This window comes from Pelodiscus sinensis, chromosome 1, assembly GCF_049634645.1.
Source record: "Pelodiscus sinensis isolate JC-2024 chromosome 1, ASM4963464v1, whole genome shotgun sequence".
In the NCBI taxonomy this organism is placed as follows: domain Eukaryota; kingdom Metazoa; phylum Chordata; order Testudines; family Trionychidae; genus Pelodiscus; species Pelodiscus sinensis.
In genome coordinates, this window is record NC_134711.1 from 64,686,665 (window position 1) to 64,707,476 (window position 20,812).

Genomic DNA, 20,812 nt, shown 5'->3' on the forward strand with positions numbered 1-20,812 from the left:
TGTCTTGGATGAAAGGTTGCAGTATGAGTGTTATTAGAATTCTATTTATGCAGTCCAGAGGGCCCCTATCTCAGACTCCTGGCCAATGTTCCCTCTAACCTTTTCCATCCATGTGTAGAATATATATTTTTATATGCATAGAGGAATATGCAAATGTGCACCACCAATAGAAACACAAAACCTATCTGAGGGTGCTTTGCTAATGAGCTGGGCGGCATTTGAATTTCTCCTAAGTGGCCGCACAAGTTCACCGCTTACAGGGAACTCTGCTCCTGGCAATGGAATTAAAGATGGGAATGTATCTGAGACTCAGAAACCCCAGGAGTCACCAATATTTAACATATAAAGATGCCAAATCAAAAAAGTGTGGGGATAGTGAGAAGCAAAACTGGCAGTCAGAAAAGGCTGATTCTTGAGGTGAGTTTGAAATCCATGGTTGACAACCTGTTTCCTTGAATGCCGATACCAAACCATCTGGGCAATGTGTCCAAAATGGAATAGAGATATTTTATACACAGGGGAAGGAAGGAGAACGAGTTTAAAGAAGCAAGTTACACCACCCAGTTTCCTCTTCAAAATACTGTGAAATCCTTTAAAAACAAGATGCGCAAGTTAATACGCCAGCACTTTCACAGCAGGTCACCCTTCATCTAAGATCTTGGTAGTGTTACAGGATTCATATTTTCCCATGGATTAACTGTTCTTGGATATGTTCTCCAGTGTGTTTGACAAAGACAAGTTCCCCTCCCCCCAGCATCAGGCACATAGAGATCCTATCTTTTTGCCTGGCTTTACTGCAGACCGCGCAAGCTAAATCTGACATTCACTGACTTGAAGGCCAGAAGGGACCCTCATAATCAATATAATCATAACCCGCCTGCAATGTCAGGCCACACAACCTCACTCCCTCACCCCAATCTATTATAGACCTCTAATTTTTGGCTAAGTTACTGGCTTTCTCAAATCTTGACTTATAGACTTCACATTACAGAGAATCTCCTATGTGCTTGCCCTCTCACAATATAGAAGGGCAATTCTGTGACCTACTTAAACAGGTATTTTAAAGACACCTATTACTCACCTCTAGGACAGTATATTATGATGTTCTGTATCGCTGTCGTGTCTGTTTGTTTTGGCTCCTTCAAGACTAACATCACAGAGGAGTGTTTATTGCTTTCTGGAGACAATAATTTCAAGGCTTAAATTCTCAGAGACTATTTCTTTGACCTCCCGCTCCCCACCCTTCAGCTGTAAGGCAGGGATCTTGGGGGGCTTCAGCCTGGGCTGAGGATGGGCAGGGGCTGAGGGCACTAGGGACACCAGGGCTCAGGGCTTCCAGTCTGTGCAGGGGAGCGTGCTGGCGTTTAGGGTTGCAATCACTGTGGGGTGTGCCAGGGCTCAGGGATTCTACATTGGCTGCAATGGGGGTGAATGCAACATTTTTTTGGCATCCAAAATGTCAGCGTCAGTTAATCAGCATGGGTAGAAGTAGCTTTGTTACTGAGGCAGTTCCTGCTCATTAGTATATTTATTTGTTGCGTCTTCTGGGGACAGAGGATATCTTCTATGTAATTTGTGTACTGCACATTATGGACCAGATTCTCAATTGGTATAAATCAGCATAGTTTCATTGACTTAGTGGAGTTAAATCAATTTATGACAACTGAGAATCAAGCCCTATGCCTCTATTTTTCCTTATTCGATCAATAACAAAATCTTTTACTTTGTAAGATATCTGTTCATTCAAATATACATTTCGTCCAAGGCCGCCTAGTGGCCAAGATACACTAGCTTACTTAGATGCATCAGGGTACACATAGAAAAGATGGTGGGTGAGTCACAGATGAGTATAAGATTTGGAAGTGTACTTCAAATGCCAGAGGAAACTTCTGTATCTTTAAAGTGCAATACTACTCTGAAAACTGGCTGTGTAAAACAAACTTTCTTACTTGGTGGTTCTGTTCCCTCCATATATTCAGAGTAACATCTGCCAATTTAAATGACAAAAATAAATGTGTACTCCTTTTTCTCCACTTAGTGCTACAGAAATAACTCTGCTGTTGTAGGATGACATGGATTATATTCTTTCTTACACATGATGTCCTATATGGATATGTAAAGCCATGGATATCCATGTTATATCCCAAGGTATCTGCTGGTGTCGATATGAATATGGATATCTGTGGCTCATTTTTGCAGATATGGATGTGGATACAAATTTTGTATCTACAACCCTTCAAATCTGTGGATATCTGTTTTATACCCAGGGGTATTTGCATTCTCAGATATGGATATCTGTGGCTGATTTTCTGCAGATACGGATACAAATTTTGTACCTGGGCAGCACTCTATGGGAGAGCAACCAGTGTTCATATAATATTTCTTCCATCTCACTTGTCAATTTTTTTTTTGCAATTTTGACAATAATTTAAAGACTTGAAAGATTTTAATAACCTTTCTGCTACACATTGAGAGTCATGTTTTGTCCTCAAGTAGGCATGCAGTGCTGCCACTGAAAGAAATGAAAGCTGCACATATCATGTATCCAGGGCAAACATCCCCACATTCTAAAGTTTTGTGAGATCTGGATATCTCTACCCCATAAACCAAAGTATGTTGCTAGAAGAGGGAGCACGACACATGATATTCATTTTTTTACAAGGGACACTGTAATTTCAGACCCCTCTATCATGGCATTTACCTACGAAAGACACCAAGTTCCACTGTGCTCCTCCTCAGGAAAAAGCACCATGGAGCACATAGAAATTTAGATAGATTTATGGATTGCTTAAGAAAACAAAACAAACAATTGGTAAAAAGAAATTGCCAACATTGGTATGGTTTTGGAAAATCTACCTGGTTTAGTTTGGCATAAGGTTGTTCAAATCTGGATCCCATTTATTCAGATCCCATAATGGCAAATTAGGGAGAAATGGTTTGAGAAGAAAAGTTCTGGTTTTGACTCATGTCAAAAAGCGCGTTACACATAGGAATGTAAAACAGTGTTTAAAATGTTAACCAGTTAAACTATGTGTTTAACCAGTTAACCATCAGAAAAATTTTACCTGAAATTTGTGATTTATTATTCTCCTGTTTAAAAAGTTTCAGGCGCCTGAACATGTTTCTGAGGCAGGAGTGGTCTGAGGCCAGCTGCGGCAGCTGGCGCCCCAGGCAGAAGGCGCGATCGGCGCCCATGCCTGCACGGCCGTGACGTAATCACGGGGTGCTCCGTGACATCATCATCGAGCACCTGGGCTGGCGGCGCCTTAGTCAACTGCCTCGTTTGCCTAGCCTCATGGGCTGCCCCTGGTCTGAGGTGACTAATTGCACAATATGAATAACGGGCAACAGTGAACAACATGGAACATACACCAAAAATTATTTCTCAGAACTGTCTTTCAAACATTTACCTAATTCATTAGCACAAATCAGGAGTTAAGGAATTATTCAATACTAAAAAATGGCTACATTTCTAAAAACTATCAATGCAAACTAATAGTTCAACCAGAATTTAGTAAAATCATTATGGAACTTTCTCTTAACCACTTCCAGAATGAACCTATTTGCATAGAAAAGGGTCTTTTCTGTAACTAGGGGGTGCCCAAACAAATTTTATAGTGGTGGTATGTATTGCATTAAAAGTCTCCGCCTGAGCTAACTTGCAAAGCTACACCAAACTGTAGGGTCTAAAGTTTTAAACTGCAACTTATTGTGATCTTTGTCAAACTTTGTAATCTATAACTCTGAAATTTACTGCAAACTGCAACTTTGTAATCTTTGTAACTCTCAGACACCTTGCTTGTAACTTACCCTAAGCTACATTCTCCCCTGAATGAATGGAGAGAGAGTGTGAGCCTGATAGTGTATTTGAAGAAGATTGGGAACAATGGACCACATGTTAATGAGTCATCACAGTCTGGGCATGCTCCCTGCTGGATAAAGGGAAGTCTGGGCATGCTCCCTGATGAGGAGATGAATGAGTCACAGCAGCCATTCAGACACTATATAAAGAGAGGGAGCACATGTGAGACTCTCTTTTTTTTTTCCTTCCCCTGCTCCTGAGAAGCTCCTCTCCAGTATCTCTTCTCCTGACCAGTTTCCCCAGCCATGATGAGCAGACAGACCCTCCAGGATCCACATGCCTTGGCTCCTTCTGCAACCCATACGTCTGTGTAAGTATGTGAGTGCCTGAGGGCAGGAATGAATGGATGAATGAGTGAATGAATGGAGGGGTGTGTGCTTGCTTGCTTGTCTGTGTGTGTGAGAGAAAGAGCGAGAGTTCTATCTTCTTTAGTTTAAACCTTTGGTGGCTGCTTTCTCCTCTTTAGTTTTACCTAGTGGAAATAAACCCATACTAGTGTAACCCTGGGTGGTCTACAACAAGAATATTTGTGGGGTAACAGTACTGAAGGTGGAAACCAACTTCAAGCCAGAGGGTACAGCAGTACTCCCCACACCTCTAAGTGTAGCACCCATGTCTGTGGCCCTACGAAAACAATTCCAAACCATTGAGTTTTGCAGTAATTCTTTAAAGAAAACTGTCATTGATTACCTGCAGTGCACAATTACAGGCCCTCTGCCAGTTGATGCCATCCTGTCCTCTTCCACATCCAGCATAAGCTGCAAAAGAGGCTGAGCACTATCTGGGGTTTTGTGGTCCGGCCAGGATGTGTACCAATAGTGTTTCACATTTTGGAACTGACTCCCTTGCTGGAAATAATGTAGAGATACCACTTATACACTTGTGAAGCACAATTTTGCAATTAATTTTATTTATCTCAATAGGATAAACTTTGGACACATGCATGTATCAAGACAGAATTGGTCCATTTACCTACATTATTGAATTGAGTATCAGTGATTATTTGGGGAAACCAACAGCTGATAAATTGCATACTTTGAAATGGGGAGACAAGATACTTGGGTCCACATTCTCTTCTGATCTTATTTACACCAGAGGGTTATGTGCCCCACGGGTCCTTATTAGCAGCTGGGGATTGCCAGAGTGTAATTCAATCTGGCCAGACCTTCTCTCTGCTCTCTGCGCTATGGGATGTGAACAAAGGGGCTAGCATAGAAGGAGTGCAGCAGTGGGAATGAACTAACCCCAAAGAATCCGACCTTTACATTTTATTCATATTCATGATATTGATAATTTGTTCACTTTCTGTTATAAGACCTTATCATAAGCACTGAGGCACCTTTACATTATAATATACTAGGGAAGGGGTTCTCAAACTTCATTGCAACCCTCTTCTGACAACAAAAATTGCTACACCAACCCAGGAGGCATAGCTGACTCATGAGGGGGGCATAAGAGAGCATGTGCCCCGAGCACTGTGTGTAGGAAGGAAAATGGACTGGAACTAGAATGGGGGTCTGGTGCTAGCAGCAGGGGTCTGTCTCCCCACTCATCAGCAGCTGTGGGGCAATGGCTCCAGGTCACTGTGCTCCTCTGGCTGCATCACTCTGGGGAGGTACAGGACCATCCCCACACACTGCTGGGAAGTGGAGCAACACAGCTGAAGGAGCAAAGCGAGCTGAGAGTGCATTGCTCCACTTGCCTCGCCACTGCCAGTGAGTGAGGAGATTAGAGGCCAGACCCCTGTTGCCAGACCAGGTCCATGGCCCTGCTAATCTCCCTGGGCAACATCGGGGGGAGGGGGAAGTGGCAGGTGGGAGTGGAGCAAGAGCAAGGAAAGGGCAGAACAGGGATGTGGTGGAGCAGAGCCGGGGTGAGGAGGCAGGGCCTGTAGCGGAGGGGAGTTGGTCCAGCCCTTCCCTGGGCTGGGGAAGTATCACATGACTGGTGGCCTCCCCTGCCAGGAGAAAGGAGTGAAGCCAGTGCCTACCTGAGTCCTGCCACCCCAGGTGGGGAGGAGGCAAAGCCAAATCCCAAACCCCACTCCCCTTGGCAAGGGGTGGTGGTGGTGGTGCAAAGCCATAGCCCTTGGAGGTGGGACTTGGGCTTTGGGCAGTCTAGGAACCCCATTAAAACAGGGTTGCAACCCACTTTGGAGTCCTGACCCACAATTTGAGAACTGCTGTCCTAGATGTATGAACACAGGAACAGCCTGACTGGATTAGACTAGTAGCCTGTCTTGTCCAGCAATCTGTTATGAATAGTGGCTGTTACCAGATGCTGCAGAAGCTGATGAAGGAGGCTTATTGTGGACAATTACTCATAGTAGGAGTTTCTTTCTAACTCCAGACAGGTACTGTTTGGCTTATGCTCTAAAGCATCAAGTTTATATTGCTTATTCTTTTATCTTATCTAATGAACGGTGGGGAGCTTTCATCGCTCATATAAATAATCCTTTCCTGAATCCTGTTAAATTCCGTGGGCCTGGCTCTCACCTAAACTAATTCCCTTTACACTGCTGTTAGGGTTGCCAAGTGCCTCGTTTTCATGAGCAAAGGCTAGTAAAAATGGAGACCTGGAAGTGTCCAGTTAGTTGTACAGACTAGACACCAAACACCCAGTTACTGCAGAGCAGCAGTGTTGGGTCTTTAAACTGCACCAGCCCTGCTCATCGAGAGTTGTCTCCTACCTGCAGTCAGGCTCCTTGTCAGGTTGTTGTAGCCCAAGCAGAGGGAGCCCAGCTGTGGGTGGAGGGCGTGAGGGAGATGGATCCAGGATCCAGAGAGTGACTGGGGGAGGGGGGAAGAGGAGCGAGCAATGGGGAAAGGGACTGAAGGGAAGAAGAGGAGAAGGGGTGAGTCCTCAAGAATCCAGTTACGAGCAATTAGAAAGGTGGCATCCCTAAGTGCTCAGACAATATAAAGGGCCTTAAAATGAGATTAAGTTACTTTCACTTTAAGGCCCTTTCACACTGCCAGAATGATGTAAAATAGCTTTAGTATAACTGCTAGGGCTCAATTATACCTTCTGGCAATGAACAGTGGGAAAAAGTGCCCTTTTTCCATTTAAATGTATTACCTTTCAATTTCATTTAATAGTCAAGGGTATGTTTACACTGCCACCCTAGTTCGAACTAGGAATTTAAATATCCCAGGCTTTATTTGCATGTTTCCATGCACCGCCATTTTTAAATGCCCCGTAGTTCAAAATCCCTGCCCGTGGCATGGACTAGGTAGTTCGAACTCCTTGCCCACAGCTACACGCGGCACGGACTAGGTAGTTTGAATTAAAGCTCCTAATTCGAACTACCGTTATTTCTCATTACAGGAGGAGTTCGAATTAGGAGCTTTAATTCGAACTACCTAGTCCATGCCGCGTGTAGCTGTGGGCAGGGAGTTTGAACTATGGGGCATTTAAAAATGGCGACGCACGGGAACATGCAAATAAAGCCCGGGATATTTAAATCCCGGGCTTCATTTGCAAGTTTGAATGCCTACATTAGCCATCCTAGTTCGAACTAGGGTGGCAGTGTAGACATACCCCAACAGTGAAGTATTATGGATATAGGAAGGCTATTTCCCCATAACAGCCCCAGATCATTACCTTTAATGTAAGATTACGGACGGTATAGTTCTCACACTCTTGAACATTGTTAACGAGGACTTCGACTTTCCCATATATCCCTCTCTTCTCTGGCCAATAAAGCACGCATTTCTGAAAAGGAAATAGAAATGTGAATCCATATGCTAATTAAATGATTCATGGGTGGCAGGCAAAACCTCTTTGGGGAGGCTAATCCCCTGCCCACCTCTTCTGGCCAAGGCCCCACTCTCTCAGGTTTCTCTCAGTCTCCCCCATGCACCCTATGGGCCTTAACCGGGGTTGGGGCTGAAAGCTTGGCCCCAGCTTGAGGTGACCTGTCAGCCTTGGAATTGTAGCAAAGCACTAGGCCTTCACTGGAGCCCGAAGCCTGGCGCTCCGTCCCTGTTCTGCCCTTTCTGCTCATGGCCTTACCCTTTCTACTCCTTGCCTCCCTTCCACACGTGGCCCAGCACTATTCTGCCCCACTCCACATCTTAACCCCTAATTTCCTGCCCCCCCCACTCATTCCTCCTCCCTCTCATCCTAAGACTGGAAAAGTTGTGCCCTGTAACTGCTCCAGAGCCCCTCCAGCGTGGGGGCCATGGTAGGGGGAGATTTTTCAAGGAGCCCCAAATTTGCCATGGCCATCCCTTCTTATCAGCACAGTATCTGTCCAAAAAGCACATGTGAAAGCAATCAAGATGATATTCCCATACGGTAAATGTCAGAAACATTCATGAGTAAAAGATTGCAGGCATCACAATGAACGTTTTAGGGGCTGATTTGTAGAGAAGCATCTGTGTAAATCAGGCCCAAACCATCTAAAGTTGGGCATCCAAAAACAGATGTATCCAAAATCGGAGGCAACTTTTGAAAACTAGCCTTCAAAATATTAATCCATTATTACTGAACACTTATAGTAATATTTTATGCTTTAAAATGAAACTAATTTTTACTAAAGAAAAATACGTTACACAAAAGATAAATTCAAGATTCAAGTTGGATTTTTGCAGGTACATTTTTATAAACACAGAGAGTGAAATCCTGAAACAATTACTTTTTTTCTCTTCAGACAAAAGCCCTAAATGGTAATTTTGCCTGCACGAGGACTGAAACTGAATAAAAGGCCAGGATTTGTCCCACTCCCACGTAAGATTTATACCCCTATTTACTATCTAGGGCCCTGATGCACCAGAGCATCTAAAAACAAATTAAATGCATGGTTAAGTGCTTTAATAAACTGAAGTCTAAGTGTCTATTCAATTTCTGAGCTGCAGTGAAGATTAAAATGTTATTATCTTGTCTAAAATGCTAGAATAAACCTATAAATAAAGAGCATTCTTATTGAACTTGTAAAGTGATGTCCTCTTCCAGCAATGAGCCTGCCAAGCATCTGTTCAAAGGCAGATGCAGAACAAACAGTAAATATCAAACAGTACCTAAAAAATCAAACAGTCTCTCAGGTAGAATGCCAATTTTATCTGCAGCATAGCTACCATTCATTTCAAATAAATTTCTCATGACGTTTACAAAAACATTTTAGTATCCAATACACAGAACCATCTTACCCTAAATAGAACAAACTAGCCTACATCCATAGAAACTCACGAGGGACTTTTTCTACTGTCACCAGCAACACCTGCTTCAAAGAACTATGTATATTCAGATATCAGCTGCTTAACAGCCCTCATTCCATAGCTTAAACACAGACATTGCTTTAATGTCATTCATTACCATGAAACACAATTTCTAGTACATACTGCTAAAACTGGAAAAAAATCAGTCTAGTTCAGTTTAAACATTACAGTGAAATGTAAAACTTGACCAATCAGGCACGAGCTAACTGCTGGCGTACGTTATATAACTCAATAGCGCATTGAGCAGAATGCAAGCAATCTGGAGCATAAACATGATTCTATAAATAAAAGCTCATTACCTTACTAATGTGAGAAGTGTGGCAGGCACACTTTTTGTTACTGAAATTGCACTGACCAATTTGACTGGTTTCATTGAAAGAAGAGTCATCTGTTGCATTGTAAGACTTCCAGAGTTACCATACGTCTTAAATGCTCTGTCTCTCTGAAGATACCAAGAACGGCAAGAAAACACTCTAATAAATTTATAAGAAAAAAGCGTTCAAAAGTTCAGCAGCCACACCATGTGACAGATGGCCATTATCAGCTATGTGATCTGAAAGGCATGCCCTTCCCTGGGAGGTTAGTTTTCATTGTTAATGCGGGAAACAAAAAGTCTAAATATGCGGTTGTACCCTGACTGTCGACAATGGTGCAGTCAGCTTCTGAACCTTCTTGATAAATGTGAATACTGTGTGCTGTTCTCCAAAGACTTCAGCACCTTCATAGGAATGTTTTTCTTAACTCTTTAGCAGTTCAGTAATTGGCAGTGTGCAATGGGGTGGACAATGCAGTGCTAATTAAAACAATCCTCAGTTAATATATCCTCTATATTTAATAAAATACAATAGCTTAATTTTAACAGTCTCCAAATTGGGTATGAAAATACACTTTGCCATGGCTGTGTGCAGGAAGGGAAAGAAGTTCTCTGGTCTTTAACTGAGTTATGTAAACCTGCTGAGCCCAACACTTTTCCTAGGCTATGTCTAAACTACACCCTCTGTTGGCAGAGGGATGTAAATGAAGCACTTGGAAAGTGCAAATGAAGCGGGAATTTAAATATCCCGTGCTTCATTTGCATAATCGCGTCATGGCGCTGTTTCAAACAAGCATCTTTTCGAAACTGAAACTGCAGTTTATACTCAGTTTTTCGACAATGGGGCACCTTTTCAAAAGATCCCGTACTCTTCAAAAAATGAGTTTTAGTTTCAAAATGGCACTTGTTCGAAACAGCGTCATGATGCGATTATGCAAATGAAGCACGGGATATTTAAATCCCCGCTTCATTTGCACTTTCCAAGTGATTCATTTACATCCCTCGGCCGACAGAGGGATGTAGTTTAGACATAGCCCTAGTGACATTATATTTGCTCCTTGTCAGTCATATTATGGGTCCTTGGCCCCTTTTTAAGTTTTCATTATTGGCACTCACCTATTTAAATGCTTCGTAAACATATGCCTGAGAATAAGTGGGTCTTGTAGTCATCTCACTCATAATTATGGGTAGGATTTTCAAAACTGTCTAAGAAAAGTGCCACTGACTTCCTTTGGGACTGGTGCTTCTACTTTAGGTATGTCTACACTACAGCGTTACTTCGAAATATCTTATATTTAGATACAAAAGATACAAAAGGTGCAACAAATACATATAGAGTAAAATGGGGGCCAAATTATATACTGAAATAAATGCACCGAAGTCATTGGTGGCATGACAGCAGAAAATTTGTCCTTATAAAGTTAAGTGTGGACCTGATTCTATCACTGTTACTCATGGGCTACGTCTAGACTGGCCCCTAATTCCGGAAAAGTCATGCAAAGCAGGTAAGTCAGAATAGGGAAATCCGCGGGGGATTTAAATATCCCCCACGGGATTTAAATAAACATGTCTGCCGCTTTTTTTCCGGCTTGGGGAAAAGCCAGAAAAAAGCATCTAGACTGGCGCGATCCTCCGGAATAAAGCCCTTTTGTGGATATGCCGGTCCACCTCGTTCCACGAGGAGTAATGGTAGTTCGGAATAGGAAGCCTAATCCGAACTACCTACTCCGTGCCGCGTGTAGCCGCGGGCACAGAGTCCGAACTAGCAGGGATTTAAAAATGGCGGCACCCGGCAAGATGCAAATGAAGCCCGGGAAATTCAAATCCGGGCTTCATTTGCAACTTCGGTTGCCTACATTAACCACCCTAGTTCGAACTAGGGTGGTAGTGTAGACATACCCTCAGGGCTTCCCTTACCCATGGCCTGCAGAGCTTCTTCTCGGTCTGGGACAGCCACTGTACATGCAGCACTTGGCCTTGGTGGCTAGGGCAGCCGCTTTATGTGCAGCGTTTGGCCTGCTCGTCAGGCTGCATAGTGATTACTGAAGCTGGAACTGGGGCCACGGTGAGGCTGCCCCAGTAGGGACTCAGCACACCCCGCTCCTAGCTGTCCCACTTACCCTGTTGCTCCGTGCAGAAGGGAATTCCCTGGGAACGCAGGGGATGGGACTAAATAAATGCTGGGGGCATGGCCTGGCAACATGCAATGGCCCATCAGACAGGGATTCGTGGTTACACAGGCTGGCAGTTGGGAACTGCTGACCCTATTATGCCGGATGAGGTTTGGTGCCTACATAAAAGATTTGAGTACTGGAAGGCCAAGATGGGAGGTGCTGCTTTCAAGCATGTGTGTGTTATATAAACAAACCTCCCTGAAATTGAGGGCATGCTGCAGAGAACAAAGGAGCAAAAATTACAGTGCTAGTTTGCCAGACAGCAGCTATTTTGTCTTCTTTGTAGGCAGTAAATATTTTACTAAAAAAGTTAATATATTGTGAATATATTGTCTGAGTAGTAAGCAAAATCCTGAACAACCCAGCGTACAATCATCAGGCAGTTCTTCACATTTCTTCCCAGAGTTGCTCATTAGAATGTCAGAACAGTTCATGTAAACACAGACCTTCTCCAAGTAGCCTGGGAACACGAAAGATGTCTCACCCTCTTTTATTAGAAGGAAATTACCACTGTCAGTCCACAACAATGCTGATAAACACCAGTGTGGTGGGCCTGAGTAATTCAGGTAAACACAGGGTTTCCTGATATGTCGGAAACCATTGGATATGTCTTTCAAGTCATTCTTCTCCCACAGTGTTAGAAGTAAGTGTTTAAAATTCAGTAGTTCCTTAGTCAAATATTTGTTATTCTGTTATAGGGGTGATTTTTCAAAAATATTCCAATTATGAAAGTTACGCAGACATTGGTTTGGCTGGTCTCCATTATCAAAATGAGGCCTGGTGTGGAAATATGTGGGATATTTACAACACAGACATATGTTATTCAGCTTTCCTGTTTCATATATTATAAACACTGTATGCTTGCCTCTAACCTCACTGAGAAAAAGGGCCAGATTAGAGAGGAACATGCCGAAAGGACAGTATAATCCACCTTCTGTCCCTCAGTCAGAGATCAGCCACAATTACGAGCCTTGCATAAAAGTTCACTCCCTAAAGAAGGTCTGTGCACTGCTTATGTTTCATTTAAACTTTTAAAATAGGACTTGGTGATGCATAAACTTTGTGCAGTCCCTCTGCACAGGGGTGATATGCACACTCAGTGCCCTGTAGGGGTTGATTTGTGTTCTTGTACCATCATGGAAAACTAGGCATCAATTTGTACAAGTATTAAATAAAGCTAATAAAATAGGCAGGTGGGAGTCCATCCAAAAGTCACAGAAAGTATAACAGGCCTTATCTAGCCTTAGTGATTAATGAGCAATGGTCACGTATTCTCAGTGTTAACATAAGAAATTATATATTTCCATACTGGCTAGATGTGTCCCTACTCTTGACTACATGCTTCCAAAACATATTTCTCAGTATGAACTAGGATATTTTATAAAACCTGGGATGGATTCTTTAGGAGTTTGTTTGTTCCAGGCCTGGAACATAGAGATTGTATCTTCCCTGGACATTATAGCAGCCAAAAGAAGAAAATATTCTCTATATAATAAAAATTAACAGGTAATGATCCCAAAGACTAACTAAAAGCATGTGGAGTGTTTCTCATAACTGTCACCCCCCAGTCTTCAAGATATACTGGGATATGTTCTATACATCTCTTGCAGTTGCTATATAGTGGCTTATCTAGTTATCTATCTTACATTTTTCCATAGTGAATATCATCATAACATTTTAAAAGCTGGTTATCTGCTAGTATTTACTGTTAGATGTATATTCACTCTTATTTCAATGCAACCACTGGAGAAACTTCTTGGTTTAGCCAGTTGATATCATACCTCATTTTTTTCTTTCAGCTTTGTGATCATAACAATAACAGGGCTGTCTTCTTGCCAAACCATCTGCCAGAAATCATTCACGGTATTAATCATGGGACCCTGAGTTGCAATGAAAGACTTCTCCTTGCCACTGTAACCCTGGTATAGAAACAGACATAGAAGTATTTGATTTAAATTCATGCCATGCACAGAGCCCGTAGGTGAAAGTTCCAAAGAAAGAAATGGAAATCTAGACCACAAGATATATTAGAACTGAAAGCCTGCATGACTTGGTAGAGCTGGTCAAAACTTTTCCAATGGAACAGTTTTTCTGCTGGAAAATTCTAATTTGATTCAATCAAAATATTCCACTGTAATATGTTGATTCTCAGGAATCTTCCCTGACTGTCCAGCTTCTTGCCAGCCCAACCAGCTCCCTTGTTTCCAAGCCTGCCTGCTTGAAAAGTTGCTGGGCTGCCCTACCTATCAGCTCCTTGTTTGATGGGCAGGTAAGCTTCATGCCACCTGGATAGCTGTCTCCCTGCCTGGTGGCCAGGCTGCCTCTCTTTGATTGGTTCCGTAGGTGGCTGGCTTCCTGACTGTCTGACTCCCAACTGCCCAACTCCCAGTCTGCTTGGTCACCCTGCTGGGCAAATGGCAAGTTGGCAAGGCAGCCGGCTTTCCTGTTGTCAAAACAGATTGCTCCATTTCACATGAAATTCCTCAATAAATACTTTGTGCTGATGCAAAAAGAAATAAGATGAAACATTGATGCTGCAGAATTTCCCACAAAATGGAAACTAAATTTTAAGGCCAGCTCTACCTGTTAATTAGTATTTTTGCCATAGTCAAAGGATGTTGTTGTTAGCCATAAAAACATCTGAGAGACCAGAACAGAAATATTAAACTAAGTAGTATCATGAAGGTTTATTAAAAAGAAAAAGATTTTGAATATGTTAATCCTTATATACTCAGAAGCTCCAATTTATACTTGAATAGAAAATGCCTCTGAGACCTTTTATGTGGGACATTCTGAGAACCTTGAGAAAACCTGAAAATTATAAGCAAGCAAAGGAAAGAAGGAGGGAGTGGGGAAATGAATGAGTCATGGCTATAGTCATCTTTATCATGTAAAAAGGAAAACCTGTGAACTTGTACACTGAACTTAGGCTCAGCATTAAAGGAATTCTTTTGAGCCTTGTTGGCTACAGAAGACTTTGAATTATTCAAAAAGGAATGAATTATTAAAGAATAAAATGATTGGCAGAGCAGAGCCAGAGATTGTAAAACCCTTTCCCACAAATTCAGGGACAATGGAGTAATCCAATGACTGACCCATTACACAGAACAATGGGGCAGGTCCTCAGCTGATATAAATTATCATAGCTGAGTTAAGTGATATGCCTCAACATCTCTTGTCAAAGACAGGTGTGTTGGAACATTCAGAAAATCAACAATACCATCACATCTAGGGTGCTTTAAAATATACTGAGTTCATGAGAAATTTCATTTACTCACTGTTACATTTAAAAAAAAATAATTGGCAATATTACCCATGTCAGCAATATGAAACATCACAGTACTCTATCCCTTTAAGGGAAGCAATAGTTCACAGGACTCCATACATAGCTTAATTTCTCTTGCTGATTTACAATCAGTATTAATGTTCTTTAAATGGAATCATTCTCCTTCACTATGATATCTGTGATGCAAAGCCTTGAAAGTTACAGATGTGAAGTGAGGAAAGTAATATGTGTGTGTATTGCTATTTTAAAAAAGCAGAATGACGTGTTTTATTAAGCATTTCTGCTTTCCAGTGGAGCTGTGGAAAGTCTCAAGAAGTCAGACTTAAAAATTATGAAATTTGTAGACAGTGAAAATTTATTTTAGGTCACTTTTATCTTCATGTGAAACTTTCACAGCTGGGCTTTGTAGTGTGTTCCTACCTTGCTTCTTTGAGCACGCTCCTGTGTCTGGGCATGGTGCTGCTGTTTTTTCAGCTCCCTACAGGAGCTGCAAGTTATCAGTTGGCCTCTGTAGATTTTCTGTGGCTTGGCCCTCCAGCAGGGTCACACAGTTCAAATCCCCTCCAAGGTACAATAAACTCAAATGGAAGAGGTGCCTTGCCCTTGGAGATCAGTTATAATGAAAACAGTTTCTTACCCATCAGAACTTAATTCTCTTTCCAAAATCAACTCAGCAGGGTGTTTCCAGCACACCTGTCCTCCACTAGCCTGGTTCCTTTGGCTGGAGGCTAGGGAGAGCCCGTCCTCACTCCCCTAGTTCCAGGCAGGGTCTGGTTTGCTGACATCAGGCAGCTTCTTTTATATCAGTCTGCTGAGCCTTGATATGCTGTTGTGGGTCCCCAGCCCTTCTGGCTGTTGCAGGACCAGGACAGTACTTACAAATTAGGGGGTTCTATGCAACTGAGGGCTCCTCCCCAACTCATGAAGCTTCTGCTGGGGCTTTTCTTGCCCCCCTCCCTCTCAATGTGGCTTCTGCCGGGGTCCTGAGGCCCAGGGCTTCCCAACTACCAGCCCATACTACTTCCCTCTCTTCCCTGCCCTCACGCAGCTTCTAGTGGGGCTCTGGGGATTCCCTGGAGCTGGAGTGGAGCTGCAGAGACTGGGGGCTCCTCTCTGCCACTAGTCTGGCAGCAGGAAGCTGTCACTAGTGGACTGCTGCTGGCTGAGAAGAGCACGTGGGGGAGGGGCCAGGGACAGGGAGAAGTCCTGCAGCGCACAAGAGAGAGCAGCTCTGGAGATGGGCCAGAGAGGAACCAGCAGTGGCATATGCTGAGGCATACAAGAACACACATCTGCATAGGGACACCCAAAAATTTGGTACTCCAAATTTTCAGGTGCCCTACACACTTGAATATTTTGTGCATGTCTAGTGATGGTCCTGACCAGATCTCAATGGTGCCCAATAAGACACCTCCTGAGATGTCTTTCCAGGCAAGCCTGGAGGTCCAACACTCTCATAAAGTTATTTCCTGGGGCAGGGTGCAGCAGAGCAGTGGGGCCGTTCTGGCTTAGTGCACCCCATCAGAACCTCATAGAGCCAAACCTCCACATAGCCATGTGGATTTACTTTAGGTGAGGAGCTGGGCCATATTGGTATTAAGACATCTGGTAGAAGGATATGAAAACTGTCTAGAACATTTTTAAAGTAGTTTCTTTGTAATATAGTCTAAGATACAGAGTTCATGATGATGGGATGTAGTAAGAGATTACCAGTGCTCCTTTGGGACTACCTGCATAATCTGTCTTGACCCTCAGAAGTCATGCTTCTTACCAGGACTCATGCTAGCAAAGTCCATTTAATGGCACATCATCATGTATTCTCTATGTATGTGTCTGCCTGTCGGATACATTTATTTACAAATTTTTGCACACACATATTAGAGCTGGTTGAAAAAGATGAATTGAATTATTCAGATGATATTTTCATCACAGATTTTATATTTCATCTGAAGAAGTAGGTTGTGCCCACAAAAGCTCATGATACCATCTACATATTTTGTTAGTCTTTAAGGTGCTCCTAGACTATTTGTTGTTTTTTAAGTTTTTCCTGTTACAGACTAACTCTGCTACCCCTTTGAAGATTATATAATGGGTCTGACTGTGACAGCAATGGACTGGACTTGAGAGGTCCCTTCCAGACCTATGTCTTATGTGAGTATTTCTAAAATCATTAACCTTTGTCCTTCATTCCTAACCTTTCCACACTGTTTGTCATTGTGTCACATCTAAATTATAGGTCCCTTTTATCTACTGTGAGACATTTAGCATGCAAGTAGACTTACACAAACAAGAACAATAAATGAATAATATTAGTTGTCTCATTTGATTACTTTTATATTTTTCAATAAAGAATTTTATAAATAAATATTTATATTTATTATCAAAGCAGGTTAATTATTTATATAACTCCAGGATGCTTTGTTATAAACACCCTATTATGACCACTTTATCTCACTAATAGTGAGAGAAAGGTAGGATAGATATGATCCTTATATGACACAAGGTGAAGTCTACAGAAATAAAAGCAGAGTGGAGTCCTAACAAAATCAACTATTTAGCTGGAAAATAGAATACTGTCTCAGGAGCACACAAAGAATGTGTGTTTACTTACCCTAATGTAATTAGCATTTATGTAGGTGCTCAAGGAGTCAGCTGGATTCTTTGGTTTCAAACACACTCTGCTTAGTGGATCTAAGAGGACAGAAAAGATGGACATTGAAAAGAAAATCACAAAGAAAAGATTTCTGTGGAGAATCACAGAAGTGAATCAACAACTGGCTGGAACAAAGTAATCTATCATTATCTGCGTGCTGCATTTGCATTTTTGGTGAAATTCTCTTTTAGGGCGCATCTACAGAGCACCCTAAACTCGAAATAAAATACGCAATTTGCACTATGCAAATTGCGTATCTTATTTTGAAATAGCTTATTTTGAAATGTGGCACATCTACATAGTGTGAAATTTTGAAATAACGTGCTATTTCAAGCCATCCCTTAACCCTCATTCAACAAGCTTTACTGGGATGGTGAAATAGCACACTGGTTATTTAAAAAAATATTTTGAAATAACAGGCAGCTTGTGTAGACATGGGGTAGCTATTTTGGGATACCTCCAGTATCCCAAAATAGCTGCGTTGCGTAGACTTACCCCTAGACTGAGCATTGACAAATGACCTAAACATCATGTGAGTTCCTTTAACATCCATGTTCTCAAGGTTAAATGAGCCTTAAATCAGGCAAAGGCATTGTGTTGATCCTTCTGCACAGTGCAAATTGTCTTTTTGTATAGAAGGAACATTCGTTGTAACTCAACATACAAACATTCCATTTGAACAGGCATCGTGTATCTGGAGATATGTATAGCCAAACGATAAGAACTTTTTCCTTCAATTGCCTATTATTTTAGGGGCAAATCCCATTCCTAGTCTCCTCCATGGCCTTGGAGTGTGGTCCTAGTTGGTCCGGGAGAGAAGCAATTCTGTTGAGCACAGGGCTGGTGGGATGCTAAATCCCTATGCAGGGAATTTTTAATCTCTTGTGCATTATGGAGCTGGGCTCATGGGGAATCTCTTCACCCTAAAGGATTGGAACTGAGACTACATTTCTCAGTTGTTTAGATCTACTCAACAGTCCCCTCTATGAAAGAACAGAGAGGAAGGTGCATAGGAACCCACCATATAATTGCCCAGTAGGCACTATTTTACAGTCATCCATTCATTTTCTGCAAAAATGTCATCCCTTCAAAATCAAACAGAAACTGTGTTCACTCACATTTAGGGTGAAAAAAGGAAGCTCTTCTCTGGCAGATTGCATAGACAAATAAAACAAAAGTAGCAGCTGTTTGAAGTTACCATACCTACTCTGCTGGAAATAGTCCCTGAAGAGAGGATTAGTGGGCGGAATCCAAGCAAAGTGTAAAAAGGTCATGTGTATTGAATTGTGAAACCATATGCTAAATTCTCTTTATCAGGGGGCTATAACCATCATACACATTATTTTATCTATTGGTAAAATCTAGTCTCTGCACAGCATTGTATTTGGGGTTCTAGTCTATATCTTTCCAGTACTTATCTTTGTCTAGAACAAAATGTAAAGTGGGTCTGACACGCTCTAACTCCCACTGAAGACAATGGGAATCCATTGCTTGGAGTCATAACAGGATTTAGACAAATGTTTTATAATGTATATATTCTCAGAATATGGAACAGCATTTATATCCTCCAGTTCAGGCTGTAGGACAAGCAGGAAGCCTTTCCCATTATATGTGTTCATAGAGTAAAATGAACCCTAGTTAGCCTGTGTTAAAAATGTCTCTGTTTGCCATCACAAACCTCTTCACTTAGGGATTTTTTTCCCCTTTCCCTTAACAATATGAGGACAGGAAACTTCTCATTCCTTTTCAGTACAGAGTGATTATTAGCCATTTCCACAAATGCCTTAGGCTACATGGCCTTGGAAAAAACACACTTCCTTTAGTTTTCATAATGCCTATGATCTTGATGTGGTCTGACCTCTACACTAAAAATGCTCTTAGAATAAGACTCATCCTTCAGCCAATTTAATTTTTTCATGATGAATTTCCCCAGATATTAATGAATTGCTAAATATTTTATTAAGATATTTTTATGATTCCAATTAATTAACTGGCCACTATTTGAAAATCATAATGTTGAATACATTAATAATCACTTCCACATATTGTTTCTGTTTACAAAACAGATACATGCTACTTATGCTGCTTTACAATGAGGAGACATTGTTTAAGTAGCAATGGGAATTATTCTATTATTCACAAGTTGGAACAGTTAAATTAGCCATGTGATTGATCTTTTGGACAAGAATGGCAAAGACTCAGGATCTGGTGTCAGGACAGGAAACATATATTATGGAGTGGTTGTGTTGAAGCATGAGATACAGAAGATGCTATGAAAGTGCTGAGTATTATAATTATGAATGCCTGCAGGTGTAAGTGGCATTTAAACAAAGGACCCCATTTTGTATTCTTTAGGGAGTAAAATTACCATTGCCTTCTTTCATGTTCTCCAGTAACACATGGACAGCTCCTACTTTCTCTGTCTTTAAGAAATCACTAATATCCTATTTCTGTCATGATTCATGCACGTTTCACAGGTCATATCACAATCTGTATATATCCTGGCTTGTATGTTCTTTTTTTCCTCTCATCATTCTTTGTATGCCTTTAGATTGCAAGTCCTCTGGGGGAATGGGGAGAGTCAGAATAGTTAAAATATAGATATAATATTTCACATGATTATTAATAATGAAACATTCATCATTCTTGCCCCCAATTCTGACTCCCTTACTCAACGGATGTTCTGAAATGTGCAAAAGGCTGGTTTCGTGGTACTGCTCTACCGGAGTCAGAGAAAAGAAATTCACTTCGCATATTTGCTTAATCCTGCAGACTCAGAAGTCTCACAAAAATTTGGATAAACCATGATTAGCAGATATTATTTGGCTAATATTATAAGGTGGAATTTGAAAATATTGTATGAGTCACGGATCTTTATTCATGCAGCAAATTTCATAATTCACTCAAATTCCAGCTGTATAAAGCACTTGTAAACCATGTACAATCCTTTATCAAATTTGAATCACCTTCCAAACTGTCTTCATCTTACTCACTGGAAAAATATCTCATTAATTCAGAGTATGTAAATATATGCATATGTTAAAGCCTATTTTAGTGCAAGAAAGATTCAATTATATTCCACATGTAAAGGTGATCATTCCTACATGTTCAAAAGCAATACTAACCACACATGCATTATGAACTAGAGTTGCCAATTTTGGATAGATATATTCCTGGACATTCTATCACATGACATAATCTTTAATTCCTGGGGTCTCCAAGACAATCCTGGAGGTTTGGCAACCCACAGTTGTACACTGCTGAAATATCAGGGGATGGTTGACTGTACCCAGATTAATGTATTG

The 20,812-nt window shown here is 41.6% G+C and overlaps 1 protein-coding gene across 4 annotated transcripts in view; it reads right to left on the reverse strand.

The window, feature by feature from the left end:
- Positions 1 to 20,812, reverse strand: part of PTPRR (protein tyrosine phosphatase receptor type R) — a 215,603-nt gene that overhangs the window by 7,099 nt on the left and 187,692 nt on the right. For all 4 annotated transcript variants that reach the window (XM_075931784.1, XM_075931780.1, XM_006121561.4 and 1 more), the window contains 4 exons: positions 17,466 to 17,545; positions 13,350 to 13,487; positions 7,466 to 7,576; positions 4,553 to 4,710 (listed from right to left, as the gene is read on the reverse strand). In XM_075931784.1, coding sequence (XP_075787899.1) covers positions 4,553 to 4,710; positions 7,466 to 7,576; positions 13,350 to 13,487; positions 17,466 to 17,545 — 487 coding nt within the window. The remainder of the gene's footprint in view (positions 1 to 4,552; positions 4,711 to 7,465; positions 7,577 to 13,349; positions 13,488 to 17,465; positions 17,546 to 20,812) is intronic.